Genomic DNA, 26943 nt, shown 5'->3' with positions numbered 1-26943 from the left:
AAGTAACTTAAGTAAAGTTATGACTTTTCGACATGGTACACTGACTTTTTCATGACTTTTTTCGACATCCTATACTATGCTGTTTATAACTCCGCAGCAACTCCCTTCATCAACATCGATTGTCTTCCTTCAGGATGGAGTCCAATCGCCAAAGACGTTGCACTATTCACATTTGTACAATGTGTAATAAATTATTGTGAAATTCTAATGAAGTCTCTCCTGATTGAATGACTTTTTTGACTGTTTTTCGACTTTAACCCCAGTAGAACAAACTGAAAAAACACAATTGGGTTTCATCATTAAATTCTTTTCTTTACTGCATTTGCACATAATTCACTGAACACACGGAAGTCCAGAAGCATCCAATACATAAACTGACCGATGAAAACAAGGTAAAAACAATACGTCTGTAATAAAATACACTTTCATGTTCTTATATGCATAATATAAAAACAATAAAGGAAAATATTTAAATTGCAGTAATTACTATTTACAAAAGGCATTTTCTTTTAAAAGGAACTTTTACAACTTCAGTACCTAAAATAAATCAAACTATATGCAGGTCAGGTGCAGTAGTACAAAAAGGCTTTGATATCAGGAGAGTAAGGTGACAGATTTACAGCAGGACAGAAAGGCGGGATAAGGCCTGATGAACATTAGGTAGCCTGGAGGAGTTCACCAATGAGGAGCGAGTGCTTTTCCTCCGTTTCGTCTCTGGCCGGTCCAGGTTGCCTTCCAACCCAGCTGATATCACGCAGAAGTTCCAAATCATCAAGGTTGATAGGGTGAGGTCATCGCTAACGGAAATAACGAGCCTGTTGACGAGGGCAAACATATCAATAGTACAAACTACTAAACTTTTCCCCCCTATCATGTCCTACAGCCCGTCAACGGCCTCCCTACTGCACAGACCTGCTTCTTCCTGTTTCGCCTGCCCCCTTACACGAGCCAGGTCATCCTCGCTGAGCATCTGCGTTACTCCATCCACAACTGCCCCTCCATCGACAACTACATGCTGACCCACAACACCGACGCAGCAGACAGCTCTGACACAGAGGAGTGAAGCGGCCAGCTGTGATCAACCTGGTGATGAATGTATCTTCTCCCATGCCATGCACATTATGCACTGAACACAGACTTCTATTCGCCAAACCTGTAAGGTAGTGTACTGTACTGTTTATATGTTGGTTGAAATTAAAGATATGTGTAGTTTTGGTTTTCCAAATGTGCAAGGTGTTGCAATTAATGCAGTGCTTACTCTGAATCAACACTACAGGGATACGGAATAAGAGTTTTTCAAATAGAAATAAAGTAACTAAAAAAGTAACTTTAAAAGTAAAATAACTTTAAAAGTAAAGTAACTAAAAAAGTAACTTTAAAAGTAAAGTAACTAAAAAAGTAACTTTAAAAGTAAAGTAACTAAAAAAGTAACTAAAAAAGTAAAGTAACTAAAAAAGTAACTTTAAAAGTAAAGTAACTTTAAAAGTAACTAAAAAAGTAAAGTAACTAAAAAAGTAACTTTAAAAGTAAAGTAACTAAAAAAGTAACTAAAAAAGTAAAGTAACTTTAAAAGTAACTAAAAAAGTAAAGTAACTAAAAAAGTAACTTTAAAAGTAAAGTAACTAAAAAAGTAACTAAAAAAGTAAAGTAACTAAAAAAGTAACTTTAAAAGTAAAGTAACTTTAAAAGTAACTAAAAAAGTAAAGTAACTAAAAAAGTAACTTTAAAAGTAAAGTAACTAAAAAAGTAACTTTAAAAGTAAAGTAACTTTAAAAATAACTTTAAAAGTAAAGTAACTAAAGAAGCAACTTTAAAAATAAAGTAACTTAAGTAAAGTTATGACTTTTCGACATGGTACACTGACTTTTTCATGACTTTTTTCAACATCCTATACTATGCTGTTTATAACTCCGCAGCAACTCCCTTCATCAACATCGATTGTCTTCCTTCAGGATGGAGTCCAATCGCCAAAGACGTTGCACTATTCACATTTGTACAATGTGTAATAAATTATTGTGAAATTCTAATGAAGTCTCTCCTGATTGAATGACTTTTTTGACTGTTTTTCGACTTTAACCCCAGTAGAACAAACTGAAAAAACACAATTGGGTTTCATCATTAAATTCTTTTCTTTACTGCATTTGCACATAATTCACTGAACACACGGAAGTCCAGAAGCATCCAATACATAAACTGACCGATGAAAACAAGGTAAAAACAATACGTCTGTAATAAAATACACTTTCATGTTCTTATATGCATAATATAAAAACAATAAAGGAAAATATTTAAATTGCAGTAATTACTATTTACAAAAGGCATTTTCTTTTAAAAGGAACTTTTACAACTTCAGTACCTAAAATAAATCAAACTATATGCAGGTCAGGTGCAGTAGTACAAAAAGGCTTTGATATCAGGAGAGTAAGGTGACAGTTTTACAGCAGGACAGAAAGGCGGGATAAGGCCTGATGAACATTAGGTAGCCTGGAGGAGTTCACCAATGAGGAGCGAGTGCTTTTCCTCCGTTTCGTCTCTGGCCGGTCCAGGTTGCCTTCCAACCCAGCTGATATCACGCAGAAGTTCCAAATCATCAAGGTTGATAGGGTGAGGTCATCGCTAACGGAAATAACGAGCCTGTTGACGAGGGCAAACATATCAATAGTACAAACTACTAAACTTTTTCCCCCTATCATGTCCTACAGCCCGTCAACGGCCTCCCTACTGCACAGACCTGCTTCTTCCTGTTTCGCCTGCCCCCTTACACGAGCCAGGTCATCCTCGCTGAGCGTCTGCGTTACTCCATCCACAACTGCCCCTCCATCGACAACTACATGCTGACCCACAACACCGACGCAGCAGACAGCTCTGACACAGAGGAGTGAAGCGGCCAGCTGTGATCAACCTGGTGATGAATGTATCTTCTCCCATGCCATGCACATTATGCACTGAACACAGACTTCTATTCGCCAAACCTGTAAGGTAGTGTACTGTACTGTTTATATGTTGGTTGAAATTAAAGATATGTGTAGTTTTGGTTTTCCAAATGTGCAAGGTGTTGCAATTAATGCAGTGCTTACTCTGAATCAACACTACAGGGATACGGAATAAGAGTTTTTCAAATAGAAATAAAGTAACTAAAAAAGTAACTTTAAAAGTAAAGTAACTAAAAAAGTAACTTTAAAAGTAAAGTAACTTTAAAAGTAACTAAAAAAGTAAAGTAACTTTAAAAGTAACTAAAAAAGTAAAGTAACTAAAAAAGTAACTTTAAAAGTAAAGTAACTAAAAAAGTAACTAAAAAAGTAAAGTAACTAAAAAAGTAACTTTAAAAGTAAAGTAACTAAAAAAGTAACTTTAAAAGTAAAGTAACTTTAAAAATAACTTTAAAAGTAAAGCAACTAAAGAAGCAACTTTAAAAATAAAGTAACTTAAGTAAAGTTATGACTTTTCGACATGGTACACTGACTTTTTCATGACTTTTTTCGACATCCTACACTATGCTGTTTATAACTCCGCAGCAACTCCCTTCATCAACATCGATTGTCTTCCTTCAGGATGGAGTCCAATCGCCAAAGACGTTGCACTATTCACATTTGTACAATGTGTAATAAATTATTGTGAAATTCTAATGAAGTCTCTCCTGATTGAATGATTTTTTTGACTGTTTTTCAACTTTAACCCCAGTAGAACAAACTGAAAAAATACAATTGGGTTTCATCATTAAATTCTTTTCTTTACTGCATTTGCACATAATTCACTGAACACAGTTTGTTTGAAAGGGTCCAGCCAAAAAGCCATATGAAATATTTATTTCCATCACCTATGGCACCTTCCTTGTGCCAGTAGGTGGCGCTATGACTTTGTGAAAATGTTGGCATGGAGATGTGTTCAGGCCTGGACCAGCATCATGCAAAACTAGTTTGGGGCAGATTGAATAAAGTACCTTGTAGCAACTTCCTCTTTCATGGCGAACGGCACGAAATGTGCCTGACATGGGCGCCACATAAAACGAAGGTCGTTCAATGTCAGTACACCATTTCAGTAACTTTTCATCATTAATGTCTTTAGATCATCTTGACCAAATTTAAAGTTGATTGTATGAATTCTGTGGGAGGAGTTCGTTAAAGTACAATGCCTGGAAGTTTGGGACAGATTTGAGCAAGTCCAGTGGAGTTACATCAGCTTGTTTAACGGCGAATCACTTAAAATGGCCGCCATGCCACGGCTACGCCACTCCAGCAAACGTAAAACTTTTAGTAACTTTTAATTGCAACAGTCTTTAGATTATACTGACCAAATTTGAAGTCGATCTGACAAAGTCCCTAGGAGGAGTTTGTTAAAGGATAGCGACTAGAAAGCATGGGAAAATTCACACAAAAATCAAAATGGCAGACTTTCCGTTAATTTTAGAGCATGGTCCCACAACATTTTTTTTTATGTCTTCATATGATACACGTGCCTACCAAATTGCATACATGTAGGTCAAACGTAGCGCTGGGGCTGCGTTTTTGAATATTTGTAGGGGGCGCTATCGAGGCAATTTGAAAGGGTCAAGCCAAAACGCCATATGAAATATTTATTTCCATCACCTATGACACCTGTGCAAAGTTCCAAGGCTTGTTGAGCATCCTAAGCCACAGAAAAATAAGCTTCATTTTTCATGGCGAATGACGCGTTGCCACGGCAACAGCGTTTAACGACAACTCACAATATTCATGATGAAGCATCATCATTGTCTTACAAATTACCTTACCATATTTGAGAGTGATCTGGGAAACTTCCTAGTCGAAGTACATCAAAGTATAAAACTTGTCATTTCCTTGTGCCAGTAGGTGGCGCTATGACTTTGTGAAAATGTTGGCATGGAGATGTGTTCAGGCCTGGACCAGCATCATGCAAAACAAGTTTGGGGCAGATTGAATAAAGTACCTTGTAGTTACAACAACTTCCTCTTTCATGGCGAACGGCACGAAATGTGCCTGACATGGGCGCCACATAAAACGAAGGTCGTTCAATGTCAGTACACCATTTCAGTAACTTTTCATCATTAATGTCTTTAGATCATCTAGACCAAATTTGAAGTTGATTGTATAAATTCTGTGGGAGGAGTTCGTTAAAGTACAATGCCTGAAAACTATGAAAAATGCCAAAAAATGCAAAGAAATGAGAGTATTACTGCATTGGCCCCTAGTGGTTGTATGGAATAAAAATTTGAGGGTATGTTACAGGACACAATGTGAACATATGCTACAGATTTCGTGATGATAAGCCACATGGTTTTGAAGTTATATATATTGCTGTAGAAGGCCAACTCCTCATGAAATTCATTGGTCCATATATTCTTAATGCAATAAGATATCAAGAAACTTTTCATAACTTTTGATGATATATATCCAATAATGATTCACAGCAAATTTGGTACCAATCAGACCCAGGGTCTAGGAGAAGTGATTTTTTTTTTTTTTTTACAAAATTCAAAATGGTGGAAAATTTTGGTAGGCGGAGCTTAGGGTCCCAAGAGGATTTTTTGTAGAACTCATTCAGTTGCTCATGTCTGTAAAATCTTAAGTAATTTGGACATACGGGCTGTTGGGGCTTGCCTTTCCATTATCTAGGTGGCGCTAGCGAGTAATTTTGTATGCTCGAGCATTGGACCCATAAAATATCAAAATTTCCCGATATGCTCGCCAAATATGGGGAGGTTGGGGACATGTCAGATACCCTTAAACGGTTTTTCATCATAGGGTATAATAATAATTCCTACAGATACAATAGGGACCTCGCGGACCCGACGTTGTCGGTGCTCGGGCCCTAATAAAATCACTTAACTAAGAGTAGGCTAGATTAAAAAACAACAATCTAACCTAAAAACACAGCCCGGTGCAGCACGAGCTCTAAAAGTTGCTCAATCTAGGAGAAAGTGGACAAACCCCAAAATTATAATAATGAACGTAAACAACGAACATGGGATCCAGGCCGAATGACGTGATTGGACGGGTTTATTACAGTCCTGCGACAGCCACAGATAACTAATTATTTTTTTTTTTTCAGAGCTTTTCATTTATTGACTGCTGTCTGCATGTTATGAGAATTTAAAACTCTAAACTTAAAAAACATAACTCTATCATTGAAACAAATATATAACAAAAAGGTTTTCTAAATTCAATCTTAAATCATTTTACATCATCCTTTAGGATCATCAGAGCTCGAGAATTGGTATCGGCAGCAAAATAAAACCATGATCAGGACATCTCTAAAAGTTCTATTTGCTCCCTTTGTTCTCTTGTGCTGATCCGATCCGTGATTCAAAACCGTGATACGACCTGAACCGTGAGCTTTTAATGACCTCTTGCACACTTGTTTTACATGAAAGCATAGAATGCATTTCCTTTCACCCCCAAAAAGAATAACGTCATCGAATGTTTGCCCAAAACTGAACCACAAACAGCACACGGCAGACGTATAAATAACCTCACGGCAGCTCAGATTAAAACAATTCAACACAGGATGCGTGCATGCTGGAGGGAACAGGGAGATGGATGTGGACCATTGGCTGTAGTTCAAAATAAGAAGAGAGGAGAAAGGGGCTTTAAAGAGACAACACGGTCCCCGGAGAATTTGAATCATTCATTTCATCAAACGCTACGTTCGCCAACTCTTTGGATTTTCATCCAAACGGGGCAAATACTCTCCTCTCCCTCATCCAACATGCACTTTGTTGGCGCTTAAAAAACGGAGTCTTCACTGTGAATAATACTGACTGTGTTGGTTGTATCCACACACACACACACACACACACACACACACAGTATATGCAAATACACTTGTGCTTTTCTTGTATCTTTGACCTAACTCTGTGTTTCGGATGTGTTTGTTGATTGTATAATTATGCAGGATATCATTGTGAATACAAAAAACATCCAGGAAGATACACATGTACACACACACTCATGTACACACACACACACTCACTTGTTTTTGTTAACATATTCCATCTCCTGTGCTTCATGCATAATTGATTCTTATCAGCAGATTCAGGGCACGTTCACACTCAGCACGTTCTGAGAGGTTTATTTAGAACCTGAGGCATTTACTCCCCAAGTTCATTCAAAGAAGAGACACACCCGAAAATGATGAATGGATGTCTGTTGATCAGCAGTTGGGCATGCTTTGAAAAAAACCCATGAAAAGTAAATGAAGCCTGAAAATCGGGATTGATTGAAAATTCACTTTCAGAGCAGAGTATTCCAAAAGTTGTACTTATTTAATGAAATTCTTTTATGTTTTAGCAGCAACTCTATTCTTACCTGAGACGAACTTAACTTTTAAAAAGTCCTCTCAATTAAACATAAAACAAGGTTGTTTGTTTCTGCTTTCCAAAACGTCACATGGAAGTCTTCTGACAGCCAAACTAAAGGCGACACCAACGTCTGTGACAAAAAGGATCATTTCTTGACACCACGACTTCACGGAGTGTTGTCGTCACTGTGAGGTTGCCGCTTTGGCAGGAATCCTTGTAACGACCAGAGGAAAGCATCAGGCCCAGGAAGCTGCCGACAGAGCAGAGGCACGGCTCCGGCACAACATCTCGGTGGGCGGGACTGGGCTGGTTTTCCTTCAACCACGCTCTGATAAAAGCCTCTGGATATAAGAGGCTGCAACTGGTTCAAGATGAGAAGCAAACAGAGGTTGACCTGGAGGAAGAACGCTGTCGTAAGATGGTCGGCATTTACAAAAACAAGGTGCCTGGACCAGACGGGAGCATGCAGAACCTTAAAAGCTCACCTGGTCACAAATACACACCACGTTTCTCATCAAATCCGTCGATGATGTTCTCCCAACCTCAGCCAACCTGCATAGCAACACACCGGTATACCAGCTGTGCCAGAAGGGGGGCACCTTGGACAAGACACTGAAGCCCAAATTGTTCCAGAAAGCTGCTGTGCTATCGGTGTATGAAAGTGTGTGTGTGTGTGTGTGAATGCTGCATGTGTTGGAAGACTAGAAATATAGCATACAAATGCGAGTTTATTTAACATCCGAGTCTACAAAGCAAGTGGTCCTGCTGGAACTTACCGTCCCCTGGGAAGACCGGATTGAAGAAGCAAAGAAGCTCAAAAGGGCAGAATAGACGGATCTTTTTACTGGAGAAGCTCTTTGTGAGCCGGTCAAAGTTGGGCGACGGGGCTTTTAGTCATTCACTACAGCAAACTCTCAAACTCCCTGGAGGAGTAAAAAGGACTGCAGTGCAGAAGAGCTGCTGTAAAGAGCCTCGTGGTGGCCGTGGATCCAGAAGGAGGATCTGCGGCATTAGAGGCTGATCGCTCCCGGCTGGTTCGCCCATGAAGAGGAAGTCTGATAATTAAAAACCCAAAACTCCCTTTTACCACCGGGGTGCTCACTGAAGAACTGTCCTTAGCACCAGAAGGTGTTTCCTGGAGTCATCAGCATCCTGCAGAGACTATGGGGAGTTACTGTGACTGACCAAGAAAGAAGTCTCTCGCATTTCATGAAAATGAAAACTACATAAGTAGCCATTATGTTTTCGTTATAGAACATGCATCATAAAGCCCAATAGATGATAAACTAATATCTAACATTCTAACATTTTAGGCTGTGTTTTCCCAGAAATCCCGGCGGCTTGGTGTGAGAGGTGTGGAGCTGTAAACTAGTTTTACTAGGTCCTGAGTGTGTTTCCTGCGACCGGTGAGCAGGTGAACCACGGCGTCTCTGTCGGGGAACGTTGAACACAACACGATCTTACCGAGACGTTCATGTTGCATTTGTTTTAGCTAAACGGTGGTAAACTGGTGTCTGAGTGTATTTTTAGTTATGTTATGTTATTCTAGTGAATTATTGTTAAGTTTTGTTATTATCTGCTTAATTATTTGACAGTTAACTGTTAACTGTTCTTTGTTGATGAATTCATGGATTGTTTACTTTTTTCTTTTGATAAAGAAGTAGCTTTAAGGTTTCTCAAACCTTTCTGGTAACATCTGCTAATCTGCTAAAAACTCCCATTTTAGTGCATTTATCAGCAACATCTGTGGTGTAGAAAACTCACATATTTCCAAAAATAAATGTACACAAAATAAATAAATATATATATACAGAAAAAGTCTCAAATATATTATTACATGTTACAACAATCCTTCTAAAAATTAATTGCAAACATTTGCAGAACAAACATCTCCGCACACTGTGAGGACCAGGTATGTTAAAAAGCTGATGCAGACAGTGAGTGTTAGTTTGGGAATGTTTTGTCAAGTTATTATTTCCAAGAATGAACTTTCATGCTTAATTTGTCGGCTGACGATCCCGGTCGAAAACGACGTGAGTCAGAGAAGTTACTGACGTGCTCGGAAAAGAGAAACGTGGACATTTAACCAGCCTTTAATGATGAACAGACTGCTATAGGTTCATTCTTCACACGAGTTTAATACCAGTGTGTCTCACATGTTCAGAGACCGTGACGATTAATAACAGAGGAAGTGAATACTTCAGAAAAACCTGAAGTATTAAATACTGGTGGATACGCAGGTGCCTCGGTATTATGACAAATGGGATATTTTCTTCTTTTCTAATCCTCGTCTCAACCTGTCAAGATTTAACTCTGGGTTTGGGGATTAAAAACTAACACCTCTGAATATGCACCTGATTTATTCAGAGGGATGAGCAGCAAGTGACACAAAACCAACGCTACACATTTCCTTTACAACCTGATTGTTGTGCTGTGTGTGTTTGGTAACATTTGTACCACAAACTGTTGTTAATTAATAGACATACAAACACTCAAACTGGTTTAATATTAGTCTCAGATTAGACTGTAGCTGAGACTACCATCAAAAACCTTTACTTTACCTCAGAATGCCATCTATGTTATAGAATACAATATCACCTGACATAATAACACCTTTGTTGTCTGACACCAGCAAGGTCGTGTGTGTGTGTGTTTGTGTGTGTCTGTGTGTGTGTGTGTGTGTGTGTGTATATGTGTGTGTGTTTGTGTGAATGACAGGGAGGAAAAGAGTGATTGACAGCTGACTTGGAGAGGTCAGGCATCTCCACAGCTGTGGTTTTAAGACAGGAACTGGTATTACACACTTGCTATGAGTCTTTGTGTGTGTGTGTGTGTGTGTGTGTGTGTGTGTGTGTGTAAACGTTGTGTATTAGTGATACTTGTTACCCCAAAGTGGTTGGAAGGAGATGCATCCCAAAAAGTTTACGTTTTTGGAACTTTTAAAGGTTTTAAACTTTGAGTTTTTAAATTAAAATTTTTATTTTTCCCCGTACTATTGTAAGACTTTTTTTGTTTGTTTTGTTTGTTGATAAATACTATACTCTGACTATTTTGAGCTACTCTATGCGTCTTTTACAAAATATTTGACAAATAATGTTGATTATTTTCTGACTTTCTGACTTTTTACAACTCATTACATGAATATTTTGGAAATACTATACTTTGGCTATTTATGACTTCTTTTGTCGTACTAAAACCTTTTTTTGTACTTGCTAAACCATCACCTTAATTCACTCTGTTGTAGTTTGTCCCCCCGTCTATCTGAATCATGTTGCATTGATACTCGGTCTGAACAGTAAATGTAATTTAAAGTGTCCTCCTCATGTAACCGTTTAGAACGCAAAATATTGGAACATAATCAACAAAATATGGCTAAATGCACCGTTTCTGTCACAATCGTCACGTATGTGACGTGAAATTGAAGCGCTCCTTGCTGTCGTCATTGTCATCGTTCTCAGTCGATGTGTTTTGAGACGAACCCTGAGAACGATTTTACCGTCGACACGACTTACATCACTGATGTGTATGTGGCAAATTCAAATAACCCAAGATTTCCTTTGATAAAACTAATCCCGTCTGGAATAGGTTTAAGGTTTTTTCATTTCTTTCCAGACAGTGACGAAACCCTCAGATGTGTGTGTGTGTGTGTGTGTGTGTTTTGACAGATGCTGAGAAGACGAAGCAAGAAGTCTGATCTCTTCAGTCGGTGCTCATAGAAGATAATACCTTTATTCATATTCTCTTTACAATATGGAAAAAAACAAAACAGAAAGACGGCATCTTAATAAAATCTCTCACAGAGAAACAACAGGGCCAAACATGGGGGGAGGCCCACATTGATACAAAAATAAACTTTATGAATGAAAACAAATGTAACTTACATTCAAGTGAAGCCATGTTCTGCACAAACAACAACCACAGCTACACACAGATACAGATCGTATGTACAACACAACACCTGTACACTATAAAGGGCTTTTTGTACTGATTATTGTTCTTTCTAAGGTCACAGTTCAACCACCAGTGACAGACAGACATTAACACACAGCAACAAAAACAATTACCAACGGTGGCGTTTAAGCTGCTGACACATTCTCAGATCTCACAATTAACAAATAAGTAAAAAAATCGGAATAAAGTGGAGACGACGCTGACCGAGCAAACGCATTCACATGGAAATGTTGGTTAGCGAATATATTTAGGCAATTACAACAGCCTGGTTAAGATGACCTCTTGGTTATGATGCACACTCTACCTGATCTTAATGATTACGACGTTGCTTTAAAATGCTTGGACTGAAAAAAACGAAGAAAAAAAAAGCAAAATAAATACACTGTTGAATTTATGATGGAGAACTGTTGGGAGTTCACTGCCAGAGTGATTTCAGCAGCAGTTTGTAAAATATATTGCTTTGAGCTTTTCTTTTCTATTTTACAAACTCATAAGTCTGTCTGAGCACGATGAGAGCGTCTTTAAAAACGGGTCATTTAAAGGAATATTCCACTTGAAATGTTATCGATAAAATCATATTTAATTGTGGTTCTTAACTGTCAAACAGTTTTAATAAAATGTTGTTGACTCTACTATTCAGTTTGATACATTGACTTTTATATATAATATGCTGAACAAGCTCTTTGACCAAAACATTTCTTTCATCTGAAGCGTTTTGCATATTTCCACCATTTAAAACGGCTGCGTAGACATTTCTTTACCGCCCACATTAAGTGTTCCCTTTATCACCGGAAACACTGCAGAGCTGAACTTGATCATAAACTCAAATGATGCTGTAATCCACCCGGGAGACGCTGAGATTCACAATCTACAGAATCAACAGTGATGGAGACAGCATCGACACGAGGAACACTCAAAGGTTAGAATACCTCCACTTCACGACTCACGTGAACTTTGTCACTTGTTTACGAGGATCCAGCCTCCTTCATTGTAACAGACAGTAAGCAGATTATAGAGTCCAAGCAAACGTTCATCCTGCGTGAGATGAGCTCCGTGTCACTTTTTTAATACCTTTAGATTAGAAATGGTGGGCCGACATGAGACACACATAAACCTCAGTGATAAACACTGTTTACCTTTCATACCAGCGCAACAGTCCTCATCAAAGCTCTTTATCTGGGTCTCATCAGAGAGGCGTTTCTGAATATATATATATATATAATTATTATTGTTATGTTCGTCAGAGCTCGCGTGGATGATTCTAGGGTGGCTGGCGTGTTGTGGACGGATGTTTGAGAAGTGAAAATGCAGTTGTTTGTTTGGACATGTCCTCTGCTCTTCTCAGGTTGTCTCGTGTCGACTTAAAAAACAAACGTCTTGATGTTTTGACTTTGAAACAGTGGAGTCAGTAGAACTCTTCAGGGTTTCACTCCTAACCATTTGCCGGGCGTTTCTCAGTCAAAGGGATGAACTTCTGCTGAACTTTCTCCGAGGAGCGCTGAATAACCTCCCGTCTAATCTGGCACGGCGAGGCTGCGCCACACAAATGAAAAGACATCCAAGCTCTTGTTTCACTCGGTGCTTTCATCTGGGAAACAGTGAGAGACCATCCGAGAGGTGTACTTGTACACAAAGCTGCCTTTAGAATGGAGTCACAGTGACGTGTACTCGCACTGTTTCGGTCCCCAGATGAATGAAAGTGAATAATCACCGAAAAGGACGCAAAAAAAAAAGGACGTAGGCTCTGAAATTAAACTTCTTAAAACATCACCTCCTCACAGCTCCCGTAATCGCTCTCCACCATGCTGGAGCCGTCGTAGCTGCGCGGGTTCGGCCCCGGCGGTCTGGTTTGAGGCTGGGCGGGGTTCGGCGGCGGCGCCGGCGGCAGCGGCGGGCCGGCCTGCTCCGCGTACGACGGCATGGCCACGCTCAGACGCATGCTGAGCCTCTTGTAGCCCCCCGAGACGTTGTCCACGCTGCGGGCGTGCTGGGTGGGGTAGTAGCTGATGGCGGTGTACTCGTTGGGGCACTGGGAGCTGGGCAGAGGGAGCCCGTCGGGGCCCAGGAAGTCGTCCAGGTTCTGGTTGCTGTAGCAGGGCGGCAGGGGGGCGCGGCGGTCGCAGCGGTCCAGCGGGAACGGGAAGCCGCCGAATCGAGAGTTCCTGCGGGAGTCCATGGTGGAGGACGGGGTGTAGGTGTCCTCTACGATGTCAAACTGGGGGAAGTCCTGCACCACCGGGCGGCCGTAGTAGTCCGGGTCTGCTGGATAGACTGAGGAGAGAGGACAGACGGGACGCTTCAGATCCAATACTTCACACGTTCATGCAACATGTCAAACATTTGTCTGTTTCAGCTTCTCAAATGTGAGAATTAGCTGATTTATGTCTTTGTAAATTGAGCAGATTAGGTCGGTTGGACAAAACAAAACAGGCACTTTGATGACATCACATTGGGATCTGTGAAATTGTTATCTTCTGGTTTGTCGGCCTGGTCGACCCATTGATCCGGCTCTGATTCTGAACTCATAATCTACAGATACTGGCGTCCACAGCCGTCAGGGTGAGACGTTTACCAGTGAGCCACACAGAGATCATCTCTCAGACTGAACCAACAACTCTAATCAGTGTTGTCACTGAGCGATTAATGCCAGTACACAGTGGGACAGCTGCTGCTGTGCAGCAGGGATTTTAGGAAAGCTTTTTGAGTATTTGCATATTAAATACCTCGACTGAAGTTGCGTGGGTTTCATTAGTGGAACAGGAGGGAGGGCGCATCTCCTAAAGTCACCACATGTACTTTAATATTTAGACAGAATGACTGATCCCGAAGTCCAATGATCCAACAGATTTAACATTAAGACAATTCAAGGGCAGCCTTGATAAAAAAAGCTCTTCTGGCTTTTTGTACGTCCCCGTGTGAGCTCGACACACTTCATCATTTAAATATTTCCCTGAAACTAATCTCAAGCCGAGTACCCAACCTTGAAATACTTCTCTTGTCCTTTTTTGATGTGCTAACAAGATGTTACACCCAGTAGACTTTTGAAATCTTTTAATAACGGGAGTGTGCTGCAGGTGAACGGTCTCTTTATTCTGAGGACTCGCCGTGTTTACGACCTTCATACTTCATTATTCTGCCGCTCAGAGTTCTCTGAACAGGCAGCGTTCTTCCTGCTGTGTTGGATCATTTGTAATTCAGCTTTGTTCAATGTGGGGAAGCAGTAAACATGCTGGTTTCACACACCTGCATGCATTTATGGACATAAACTCAGTTATTCTCAAAGTGGCTGTGACACACGTCGTCCTTTAGAACGTTTAGATGATTAATAAATTCGTTGATAGACGATAAAAAGAGGATAAAAAGTGAGTAATGTCTGCCTTGCTCTCCCGATTCTCTGCTTTATATGAGTGTAAATTAAATCTCTTTAGGTTTGAACCTTTGATTGTACAAAAAAAAACAATATGAAGAAATTGTTGTCGACATTTTCAAATGTGGTCAAAAATGTCAGAAACAGAAGTGTGCTGATGAAGTATTATTACGCTTTAGATATTTAAACGGGACATTTTTTGACTTTTTCCTGACATTTTATAGACCAAACAATTAATTGATTAAAGAACACTTGACATCAAAAGTCTCTGCTTTGAACAAGTTTGAGACACAACTGAAAAAAGTAGTGAAGGGAAGAGAGGCACAACGAATAGATGAGAGGAAGAGGAGGAGGAGGACAAGGTGAGACAGGGAGAAAGAGATTAGAGCGTCTGCATGATGAAGAGGATGTTTGGAGGCTTAAAGAGATGAAGAAGTGACGCCATCTTTACATCTGAAGACTGAGGAGACATCAGAGGAGTTCAGCTCGTGTTGTTTCCACAGTTCAATAAATAGTTAAGAACAAGAACAGAAGACGAATGCTGTTATCATTCCCTATCCCCGACTCTATATCCTTAATGTTTGTTATATACTGCAAACTTCATCTACTTTTACCTTCCTAGAAGAGCTGGCTGTTGACAACTCTGACAATAAAGCTACCGGTGCATATCTACTTTATCAGTTGTTATCACGCCACTTCTAAAGCTTCAGACATTCACGCTGTGAAAGGGAAATGCTCGCAGTTTAGTTCTTTTTAGATAATTTTTTGGGAACATTTTGTGTTTGTATTTGACAGAGAGAGTGGAGGCAGACAGGACATGTGGGGGAGAGAGGAGAGTCAGCAAACAGTCGCAGTTTTTAACAATAGTTAAATAGTAATAAACTAAAATTAAAACATGCAAATACTGCACGATAAAACCAAGCAATGAAAGAAAGGGACAAGAAAAAGATTTAAAAAAGGAAGAGTGACCATTGTTTTCACTCATACTTTAGGATTATAAAACTACAAATAATTAGTAATGTGGTCCCAAACCATTAAGAGTAAACAAGTAAAAGAACTTTAAAACAGATCCTGAAGGACACGAACAGCCTGCAGCTTAGTTAAAACTGGGCTGATCTGCACTTACAGTAGTTCACGTTTTGAATTGAAACAACACAACTTATTTAGGTTCAGGCAACTAAACTACTTGAATAGTTTTGGGGAAAGATTGTGGTTTGGGTTAAAATAAGATTGTTTGTTCAGTAACTTAAGTTAAGTACATTATTTAGCCCAGGTAACATACTTCAGTTAAAATACGCCTACACTTATTGTTAACATTAGTATTGTTGTTATTATTATTATCAGTTACAATGATCCTTAATTAAAAGAATGAGAACACGTTAAATAACTAAAGCTTGTTATTCTACAGGTTAAATCAACTACTAAATAAAAAAATAACATCAGCTGTGAGCTTTTAAAATAAAGACTTATGATTATTAATCAATATATATATTAGTGTGATCAGAACGGTTCCCATCTGCACCTTTAACTCTCACTACTGTAGATAAACAGACGTTCACGGTACGATAACTCTCTGTTTTAATACGGCGGTGTTGTCTTGTGTTCGTATCGTGATCATCCATGTGAACAGATGATAACTTCACATATCTATGAGTCTGATAACATCTGATAACAGCTGCAGCGGGTGCATGTTTGTCTGCAGTTTTCTGTGGGCTTTATCCATCATGAGTCAGAAGTGAACGCTTCACCGAGTGATTTCAGTGACTGCATTTACTGAAGAAAGTCTTGCACACTTTGCACACTTCAATTAATTTACTGAAGAACAAGAGCCGTTCTTTTTCTGAAGCTGCAGAGAGCAGAGCACCGAGTCTCCGATCACCGCTGCAGACGGCAACATTCATAACAAACGGCAGACTGACTTTGCTCACGTAACCATTTTTCACAAACTGAGTTCTCATAAAGATGAACATAAAGCCCTGAGAAGTAATTTAAGGCCTCGTGAAATGTGATAAATAGTCTACGATGCAAACATATCGTTTGTGTTTGTAAAGGTCTTTTTGAATTTTACCTGCAGTGATGAATGTGTGCAGCCTCAACATTCACCACAGTACGAAGTGTTTCTCTTTAAAAAAGGTTCTGTCCCTACACAGCTGGTATTCAAGCCGCCTTGGAAAGAAAGGACTTTAAGAAAATCCTGATGTGTTAAAGAAATAAATCTCTAAACATGAAGACTTGCTGCTGCAAATAACAGAAACATTCAGGAGAGACTGACCTCGGTTATTAGAGCTGAAATTTATTTTAACGGCTTTCATCCGTAACTTTCTGCGTCAGTGACGCGTTCTCAAAAAGATATATTTAGACATATTTTGGTGAACAACATTCATCTGCCCGCACATACTTAACAAGCATTCAAGTAGTGTAAGGAAAAGCTTGGATGATGAAGAATCCTGCAAATAAGCGTTTGCTAAAACTGAGGCATGACATGAAAAGTAAAATGTTTTCTACTTTAGAACAAAACCCAAATCAAACGGTCTCTTTTCTCTTTCTCTCTCATAAATCGCTTCATGACGGCTGACAGTTTGATGCAGCTCTGTGATTGGATGATTCATCACCAATCCAATGATACTGATGGTGTCAGAAGGCGAAGGCTTCGATATATTAAGTCGGCTAAACTAAAACACCACCTTTACTCCAGAACTTTGCACCGGTTTTGAGCATCGCAGACACACGGAACATGTCAGCTGTAGTCGAGGGCCTCGAGGGCTTTTTGATTTAGTATCGGGGTCGCAAGGAGAAACCCCAAAAGAGAAACGTAGAGGATTCCCTTTAACCACGAGACGGACACCGACTACAGGAACGCGTCCTTTATCCTCCGATAAGGTCGAGCAGATGAACGACCTGTCAGGGAAGCGTCGCCTGGGGAGCGACGGCATGACAAACACCTCATGTGCCTCTCTTCATCTTCATCTCCACAACACAGCAGCACAGCATATTGATCCGTTACATAAATATATATATATATATGCTGCACATGAGAGAGAGAGATGTGAGTGAGTGTGATGAAGGAAGGAGGAGGAGACGAATGGACCAGAGGGAGATAATGAAGAGGGAACAAGGAGGAAGGTGACGAGGATGAAGGAGGGAGAGAATGAGAGAAGAAGAGGGTGAAAAACATTGAGACAGGGCAGGGAGACCATGTTCTTTTATTCTTATCCTCAAACTGTCTTCACTTTCTTTTGTACAAGCGTTCCAAAGTTGGACTCTAGAGACGCTCCTAATCCTCCCTCTGTAACATATTTCATGATATCTGTTCACAGGTGTTTGTTCGACTGAAGCGAAGCGACCGTTTTCCTCTCGCTGGTTTTGTTTCATGCGCAAAAAATAAAGAGCGAAGACTAAAACGAGTAAATACAAGACGAGAGACTGTCTGAATATAAACGTATCCGTGTCACAGTGAATTTGTAAAAATGGCAATTAAAGGCTCATCAATTAACTTCATTTTGACGAAATGCTTTTTAACAATTTATATCAAATATATTTAATATTTAATTTAATAAATCTTTTTGTTTTGAAGGGTTCTCGCTTGAGAGGGATGGGAAAAAGGGTGAGAGAAATACAAAAAGAGAGAGATGGGGGAGTGAGAGTAAGAAACTCAAAGGATAGAGAGAGAGAGAGAGAGAGAGAGAGAGAGAGAGAGAGAGAGAGAGAGAGAGAGAGAGAGAGAGAGAGAGAGAGAGGATGGTCAATACGGGAGGGTATTACAGAATATAGAAGGAGACCAGCATAGAATATATCTATCTATAGATAGATATAGAGAGATATGTAGATATATTCATATATATATGGGACAGAGAGAGGAAATCAATCGCAGAGAGAGAAGGTGGAGAGTAAAAACATGCTGGAATGAAACAGGAATCTCTTTGTTGTTTCCTGATGTTGTGGCGTCTAATCGGCCTCGTCAATGAACGTTTCATCTTCCAGAGTTTAATCAGCGTCGCGTGTTGACGGACGGCTCTACGGGCAGTCCTCCGCCTCTCCCATGATGCACCACTGCGCCCTGACAAGTTGACACTCGTTCACAATTACCTTGAATGAGTCGTTCAGCCTTGTGTGGCTTTGCAGCATCGCACAGAATGTTTACAGTTTACGGTTTATTACCGTATATTTGTCTGTGAATGTGATTTTATACAAGGTGGGGATTTATCTCAGGAAACGAAATATAACAAGATCTTGTATGACGTTTTTCACTTTTGAGATCGTCTAGTACATCCCCGCTTTTATATTAACTATAACCGTAACCAGTACTGGAGCTTTAAAGCGATGTTGAGCGTTTTAAATTGTGAACGCGATATGTTCCGGATGGGACATTTAAAGATCCTCCTAAATTCACACACAAATACCTTCGTAGTCCATGTTCCAGTGGTTCTTCCTGATGGAGTCGTTGTCGGAGCTGGACGGTGGCCTGGCGGGGAGGTTCGGGGCAACGCTGCACACCACCGGCCCCTGCGTCTTTGCATAGGAAACCCCGCCTCCCGACGAGACGATCTGGCTGCGAGGGCGCAGCGACCTGAACGGCGTGTGGTCGAGGTCGTTGATGGAGCTCATCTCTATGGGGAAGTCTTCCTGGTTGTTGGGTTTCAGGCTCTTGGTCAGACTGGGCTGGAAGTAGCTGAGGGTGTGAAGAGTAATGTTTCACTTCTCGTCCAATATTAAGAGTTATTACACATACACACTATCATCGGTTTGTTGCAGTGTTTTTAACACTAATTCAGTAATAAAAAGTTGTATTGCTCAGAATATAACTTGACTTTAGACTCAAACACTTGCTCTCACCCGTTGGAGTCCTGGACACAGACGGGCTTTTTCTTCTTCTGCTGAACGTAACGTTTCCGGATGCAAACGAAGGCACCGACCAAGAAGAGCAACCCGAGCACGCTGGCACTGATCTCTATGATTTCCACATAGCCGATGTTCCGAGACACCTGAAAGAGACGCAGGACAAGTGATGGATTGAGAATGATTTAAGGTCCGTTTGGATGTTTATGTAAATGTCATTTCCCGAAACAGTTATTTAAAACACAACACACACACACACACACACACACAGTAAATAAGTAATTAGTTGCGACTGACCTGAGGCATCGGGTCGCAGTGGATGGTGTCGCCAACGACTTTACAATCAAAGCCTGAAGGACACGGATCGGGCAGACACTTCGTCTGATTGTTACACCTGCAGGAGTAGAGGAAGGAGAATGATCCTTATTTCTTTATGCTGGATTCTTGTTGTGTGCTTGTTATTTGTTGGATGCTGGTTCACAGAGTACACTTTAAGATGAAGGATAATGTTAGTATGCTAATGTTGCATAGTGTTAGCACAGTGTCAACATACTAACATTTAATATGTAACAGTTAGCTTGTTAGCGTAATAATCAGGCGACAACCTGTGAGTGAATCCGATGTGGAAGTGTCTTAAAGATGCATTCTCTCTAATGTCCACCAGGGGGCGACTCCTCTGGTTGTATAGAAGTCTATGAGAAAATGACTCTACTTCTCTCTTGATTTATTACCTCAGTAAACATTGTAAACATGAGTTTATGGTCTCAATCTCTAGTTTCAAGTCTTCTTCAATACAGCATGATGTTCATTTAGTAAATGATGGTCCATTTAGAGTCAAACAGACCATAAAGCAGGGGATGCTTTAGGGGCGGGGCTACACAGTGATTGACAGGTCTCTACCAGAGACGTATACGGCGTCTCCTCCGCATTTCAAATATGGTAACTTCCGTTCATTGGATTGCCGAACTCGTGCGGGTGACATCACGACGACTTCTCATATACAGTTTGAATGTACACAGTCTTCTCTGCTGAAGACAGTGAGATGCAGCTAAAAGCACAAAAAAAAGAAGAAGCTAGCAAGTGAAGCTTGTGTAAGATTATTTTGTTCAGTTCAGTAAATGGACCAAAGGTGGAGGATTTTCTCAGGCTACACAGAAATCAAGTTGTAATCAGCTGAAAATCGAAACACGATTCAGGATAAAAAAGTTAAATGTGCCAGAATGTTTTCCCCTCACTTGGAATTTTCCAGATTGTGGCCAAAAAAAATAAAAAATCAAGCAGCTTCTGTCGAAACAGTTGGTGTTTGTGACTGGAGAGCTTCGTCTGAAGAAGAGCAGCAGAGAGGCTTCCTCCCACGTTGACCCCGCGATGTTAAGGTTACATTTTGACTGTCGATGCTGAGAGCATCGTCCATCTCTCAGATCCAGACATGGGAAAACAAAATAATAACCGACCCAGAGGAGCGACTGGCACAGCTCTGATTGCTAAGTGCCGCTGCTCTGCGATACTGACAAAAACTATCATTTTGTTTTACATGAAACTGCCTGGTCTCATTTCCCAGGTGTTCAATTCTCCTGCTGTACAGCGAGGAAAGTATATTCCAGCGGTTACACAGACAAAAAACAAAATCCAAAGTTTTTTTTTTTTTTTTTAATGGAAAAGATGTTTGTTTTTGGAGCGAGATAAAAGTTTTTTGATGAACCGACTTGTCAAGTCCTGTGTTTTTTTTCGTTGTATTGGGACACAGTGTTGATGAATTGGTTTGGATGGTATTCAATCAAAAATACACAGCGGACGTGTGGTTATACATTTTCCTCCCGTGTGCACAGACTTGATTACAACGTGACGCACTCGTGAAGGTAATTATCGAACCGCGTCGGCATTATAAAACATCTATCTGTGTATTTTACAAGTCACACGGCGAACTCCCATTTGCTAAGAATTAGGATCCGACGGAGGTCGTCTTTCATTCACAGAGTTAATCAAAAAACCTGGAACACGGATCGCTGTTGATATCCCCGAGGAGCGACGCAATCCCACCGGAGGGCCTTTAATGAAAGGAGGAACATGCAAACGCTGCTGTAAGCCCGTTTGAACGTGACCCGGTGGTGTGAGTGGAATACAACCGGCTGGTTGATGAACGTGTGTGTGTGTGTGTGTGTGTGTGTGTGTGTTATCGTTAAAAGTATGCATCCAATCATGCAAATTAAAAACCATGCACGCTTTTGCAGTTTGTGTTTAGTATGCCATGTTGGCATCATGATATTATCTCTTTGTGTCCAATTTTGTGTGTGTGTACGTGATCGGGGAGAGTTTGCAGCTGCATGTTATTATCTTAATTTATCCTGTGTTGTGATTATTTCATTAATCATTCACTGATTAAAATATAAAGTGACCGTATATAAGAAGTGGACTCAGTCAAAGTGACGTCACTCATTGGTTTGCATAACGCCACTTTGAAGCCTGGAGTTCTGCATTTTGACCCTCGACCATCTTGTTTTTTTGCAACCGGAAGCGACACGAGAGGGTGGAACGAAGTAACTCTGAATTTTTAGGTGACTAAAAAGTTAGAATTAACTTCAATGAAGTGAAAACACACTGTGAAAGGGTTGAAGTTGTAAGACGAAAATACGGACAACTTCCAGGCAGGACCTAGCCCTAAAGCATCCCCTGCTTCATGGTCTGTGTGACTCTAAATGGACCATCATTTACTAAATGAACATCATGCTGTATTGAAGAAGACTTGAAACTAGAGATTGAGACCATAAACTCATGTTTACAATGTTTACTGAGGTAATAAATCAAGAGAGAAGTAGAGTCATTTTCTCATAGACTTCTATACAACCAGAGGAGTCGCCCCCTGGTGGACATAATCTTAATCTTCTGTAAAAGCTTCTAAAAACAGCGTTTTCATGAATACGATTTTTCCAGCATCATCACATCTTGAGGAAGGGATCACACAGCACACATTATAGAAACTACTGCATGTTAATAAAGTGAATAAATTAAATGTGTGTGTGTGTGTGTTTTTACCGTGTGTCCGTGTTGTCCGGTAAGCAGTTGCACATGTAACCTTGAGGTTTGGGCACACACACCCGGCCCTGATCACACGGCTGGGAGGCACACGGGTTGTCGGCCAGCTCACAGCGGGCGCCGTGGAAGAGTCCCGAACACCTGCAGCGCGGCTCTGCAGAGTACAGAAAACACACCCGGACGTCTGAGACGAGAGCGACTATTCATCCAGGTTTTCCCTCCAGGCAGCGAATAAGCACAGCAAAGGTCAACCGGATCCAGCCGGAGAACACAAGAGCGTCTTTGATCTTTAAGAGGGAGAACTTGTGTAGTTGTGTTTCTTCTTTCGTGATGTATAACTGGTTCAAAAACAGACAACAAGTCTGTTATTGGAAATGGTTTCACCAGTATGAGACTGTGTTAAACCAGACTGTCTTAAACCAGTATTAGACTGTCTTAAACCAGTATTAGACTGTCTTAAACCAGTATTACTGTATGTTTTTAAACTGGTATAATATAATAAGAAAACAAGTTGAACCTTGCTGTCTTCATCTGTTAATATCCTTCTTTTTACATTATCTCAGGAAACAGAGTTGATGCCTCAGTGAAACAGTCTGCAGTAGGAATAAAGAAGCAGAGCCTCGGCTGGTGCCGCCTGTCTGATCACATTTGACCTGGAAGGGTCTTTTTTTTGGGAAACAATCTGTATTTGTTGTTTGGGCTTCACACACAGAATTTGATCCTGCAGCATAACTGCGATGTGATTTTGACGTGATGATGAATAAAGTCCTGCGAGGAGTAATACTTGGCTGTGACCTTCTTCTCCTGCGTCCACAGGGCCTCGTCCGACTGCAGGAGAAGGAGAAGTTATGAAGTTCAGCGGCCCGACAGGTAAAGAAATACCAAACAGGCGGCGGGTTTCTTTTTTTGATAACAGCTTTGGGGTTTGTTTGTTTACGCCGTTCCTCCAAAAGCACAGCGATCCGTATCTTCTCCGGCTTTATGTTTGGTTTCATATCCACCCTTCATAGAGAAAGATTACCACGGTCTCACAGAGAATCATTTTAAAGCTCTCCCGGTCTTCTTGGCTGTGAGATTGCAGGCGTCCTTATCGGCTGCTATTCTAAATAAAAGTCCTCTTTTGTGAAACAGAATGAAAAAAAGTCACTGCAGGACTTTCTGACCCCAATTTTTTTTCTTTTGTGTTTCGACAAGTACTGATGCCGTCGGCCAACTTAGTGATGACCGAAAACGGCAATAAGCATAAAGGGCCGAGAGTCCGATAAGGAACTAATCCTTCACGGTTTGTACCGGACTGAGAGGGTGAACCTTTGAGAATATTTAATCTAATTCTTCCTCTTCTTCTGTGGTAATAAGACGTACTGATTTACAGGGGATAGAGCTGAACATTTTGGGGACCCCGTTCCCACAAAGATGGAATTATTTTAGATTTATTTTACAGTCAAGAATTCCCATGAAAAGGCCAAAACATCCGTAATTAGTGGTGCAGTACATGGAAGGTTGTGGTGGGAATAAACTGTTAAATGATAGGAATATTGTTATTAGGGAGGAGACAGCTTGTTGATTTCTTTGGATTACAGGAGACACGACGAGAGAGCCGAGGAGAGGAACCCGATCGAACGAGGGACTCTGTGATCACATGAACGCACCGTTCTTTGTTTATTTTGGCCAAAGTTGTTAAGAGTTGTTTCACGTGAGAGATTTATTTCTCTTGTGCGTTTTGTTAAACCTTTTCAACAATAATTCATAATTAAATACTGAAGAACGCATCAAACTCTGTAAAAAATAAGTTCATGTTACTTATTTGATATTTAATGTTTCAGTTAAAAAGGTTTTAAAAAGGACAATTCTAAATCAGAAATACGTATTTGTCCTCTTACCTGCAGTTCTATTTATAAATCTACATGGTTTTGGTATAATGGAAGTCAATGGTCGGCTTGTGGTGCTCAAAGCGCCAAAGAAATACATTTTAATAACTCAATCCTGACCCGGTTACTCAAGGTAATGAAGGAAACTCACTCCAGAACAACCTCGGTTGATTTGTAACACCGCAGCCAAGAGGGAATGTGTGTATGTATTGATGTTGTACGATTTAGTGAACTTTAAGTCAGAGTGAGAAGACGTCTTCAGTGGACTCACCTCCGCTGGCGTGCTCCTCACAGACCCCTTCGTTCTGACAGGGGTCGTCGTCACAGGCCCTGCCGCAGCACCGGTAAACCCCGAACACCCGCCGGCTGCCCAGCCCGGCCCACTCCGCCGCGTCGCCGACTCCTCTGATCGGCTCCCCGTTGAGCTCCAGGGCCTCCAGGCAGCCGGTGAAGTTACGCGGATGCTGGAGGACCTCCGGAGAAGCGTCCCGAGGCGAGGAGGCGAAGAGCAAAGCGCCGTGGGGGCGCAACATCCGGCACGGCTCGGTCAGGGGGACGGAGGCCGGACGCTGCTGGTCCAGGGTCAGTCGCAGGGCGCTGGAGTTGACCTCCAGCAGGACGCTGTGCCACCGGCCGTCAGACACCGGATCAGAACTGATGAGTAAGGAACCGGGGGAGGTGTTTCCACAGCTGAACCTGAAGTGCAGCTCTCCATCGGTCAGCTGAGGAAGCAAAACCAGGGTCAGTCAGCAACACCTCAGTAATATCTAGAGCAAGAAAGCTTTTAATGTACCAGAAGAAGAATTATGGCTTAATGTCGAGTTAGATTGTCAGAAAGAGTTTTAGTGGGAGGACCAAAGGAGAACCGTTCAGTTGTTCATTTCATCTATTTTCTTGTTTTTTAGAGAAACTGCCACTTTTAAAACTTAGTCAGTTAAACGGAGTCGACACCTTTTGATTTAGAAAATAAAGAAACACAAACTCAACGTTTACATCCGGGTGTGTTAAACGTACTCGTCATCATCTAATTGCGTTCAGTTGGCCTTTAAAGTGCATCTCAGACTGCGTGACTCTATTCGTGTGCGTCATGTAGTCGTGATTGTTGTATTGATCTCTTCGTTTGAATTACAGCAATTATTTTCTGCTGTAATTATTCTCCAGGAAGCATCGATTCTGTCTTCGTCAAACGTGGACTAAATAACGTTTATTTGTTAAACTCTGTTTTAATCTCTGTATTTCATCAAGTAGTTATGTTGGAGCATAGCTGATGAAATGAAACAATCTTTTAACATCCGAAAAACCAACCGACTCAATCGCTGTTGCAATAGTTTGGAGAGATAACAAAAGCTGTTATGTTTATAGATCCAATGTACCAAATATAAGCCTTTGAGTATTTAAACAAGAGATTAAAAAGAAGAAGAGAACGAGTCACAACAACCTCATGCTGCTGATGTTCCATCTGAACATCAGCAGCATCTATTCTTTCTGCTCACTCAGCGTTCCCACAAACTAACAAGCCAGCAGCTTTTAAAAAAGAATTGAATCTATTAATTCCTCTTCAGGCTCCTCGTGTTAAATATACTGACGGAGTGAGTCTGTGTGTTGTTGAGCATCAACCCCATCGGAGGCTGAGGGCCGTGATGCATTATTGATCTGCTTTTGCTCCGGCTTCTTAAAATTGATGCAGGACAGGATGAGCTTCTTAGTTTTCTGTAGATGTATTTCCTTCCTTAGGTCCCAAACGTCCCCCCTAAGACCCTGAACCCTGATCCCTCAGGGACCTCGTCACCTGTTAGCTGGTTTCATTGTGAGAGGCCGTGAGGTACGAATGGTCCACGTTACCATGAAAACATCATGTCATGTTATGTACAAATGTGGGTTTTCACTTTATATTTTTTACTCCCTGATTTGAACGTCTTCCGGGTTTTTCCCTCACGTGATGAGGTCATTTGTCAAATAATCTATTTACTTGTTTTTTTATCAAAACAAAATAAACAAACCAGCCGTGTAATATAATCTCTGCTATCACCTGTTTTCATGTTCCATCTTTAATCCTTAATGTTTCTGTGTAAATGTCATTTGCCAAACACCGATGTGTGTGGTGCAGCACGGACAGGAGGACAGGAGGACAGGAGGACAGGATGCTTTCTGTCCCTGCTGGAATATGACTTATCTTGGAGGGACACATGGGCAAAATTCTTCACTTGGATTAATGACAGCACACAGAGGGGGGGGGGGGGGGGGGGGGGGGGGCTGCTCTGCTTATCACGGGGAAGATGTCGAAGAGCTGGCAGAGGAACAAGTACAAAAAGACAAAAAAACTAGAGACATCCGAGGCGCCCGTCGCTTGTCTTTTCATCTATTTTACATGCCTTGGTGAGGCTTCCCGGGTGATTCATGGTGGATATTTGAAGAGGGATAGCACAGTTTGACGCACCGATGATTTTACAGTATCAGCACGGCCGATGTAGCTCAGACACAAAGTGTCGAGTCGGGTTCCGCGGGGAACCCGGAGTTCTACAGAATCAGGGCTTCATAAATCAGAAGACGCTGAGCGCCGACGCAAACGCTGCAGAGAGATTTAATACTGC

General features: G+C 41.0%; 2 protein-coding genes across 8 annotated transcripts in view; one reads left to right on the top strand and one right to left on the bottom strand.

Annotated features, from left to right (window-relative positions):
* The window catches only part of LOC306702024 (uncharacterized protein), a 272978-nt gene that overhangs the window by 89538 nt on the left and 156497 nt on the right, over positions 1 to 26943 (top strand). The window lies entirely within an intron of this gene.
* fat2 (FAT atypical cadherin 2) overlaps positions 11008 to 26943 on the bottom strand; it is an 88994-nt gene continuing 73058 nt past the window's right edge. The window contains exons 24-29 of the mRNA XM_079167506.1: positions 24624 to 25074; positions 22485 to 22638; positions 19749 to 19845; positions 19449 to 19597; positions 19016 to 19284; positions 11008 to 13519 (exon numbers count right to left, since the gene is read on the bottom strand). Of these exons, the coding sequence (XP_079023632.1) occupies positions 13008 to 13519; positions 19016 to 19284; positions 19449 to 19597; positions 19749 to 19845; positions 22485 to 22638; positions 24624 to 25074 (1632 nt within the window). The 3' untranslated portion in view covers positions 11008 to 13007. The remainder of the gene's footprint in view (positions 13520 to 19015; positions 19285 to 19448; positions 19598 to 19748; positions 19846 to 22484; positions 22639 to 24623; positions 25075 to 26943) is intronic.

The sequence above is a fragment of the Pholis gunnellus genome (genome assembly GCF_910591455.1).
Source record: "Pholis gunnellus genome assembly, chromosome: 10".
Taxonomy (NCBI): Eukaryota; Metazoa; Chordata; class Actinopteri; order Perciformes; family Pholidae; genus Pholis; species Pholis gunnellus.
The sequence above is the reverse complement of the archived record's forward strand: the minus strand, read 5'-3'. Positions and strand labels throughout refer to the sequence as shown.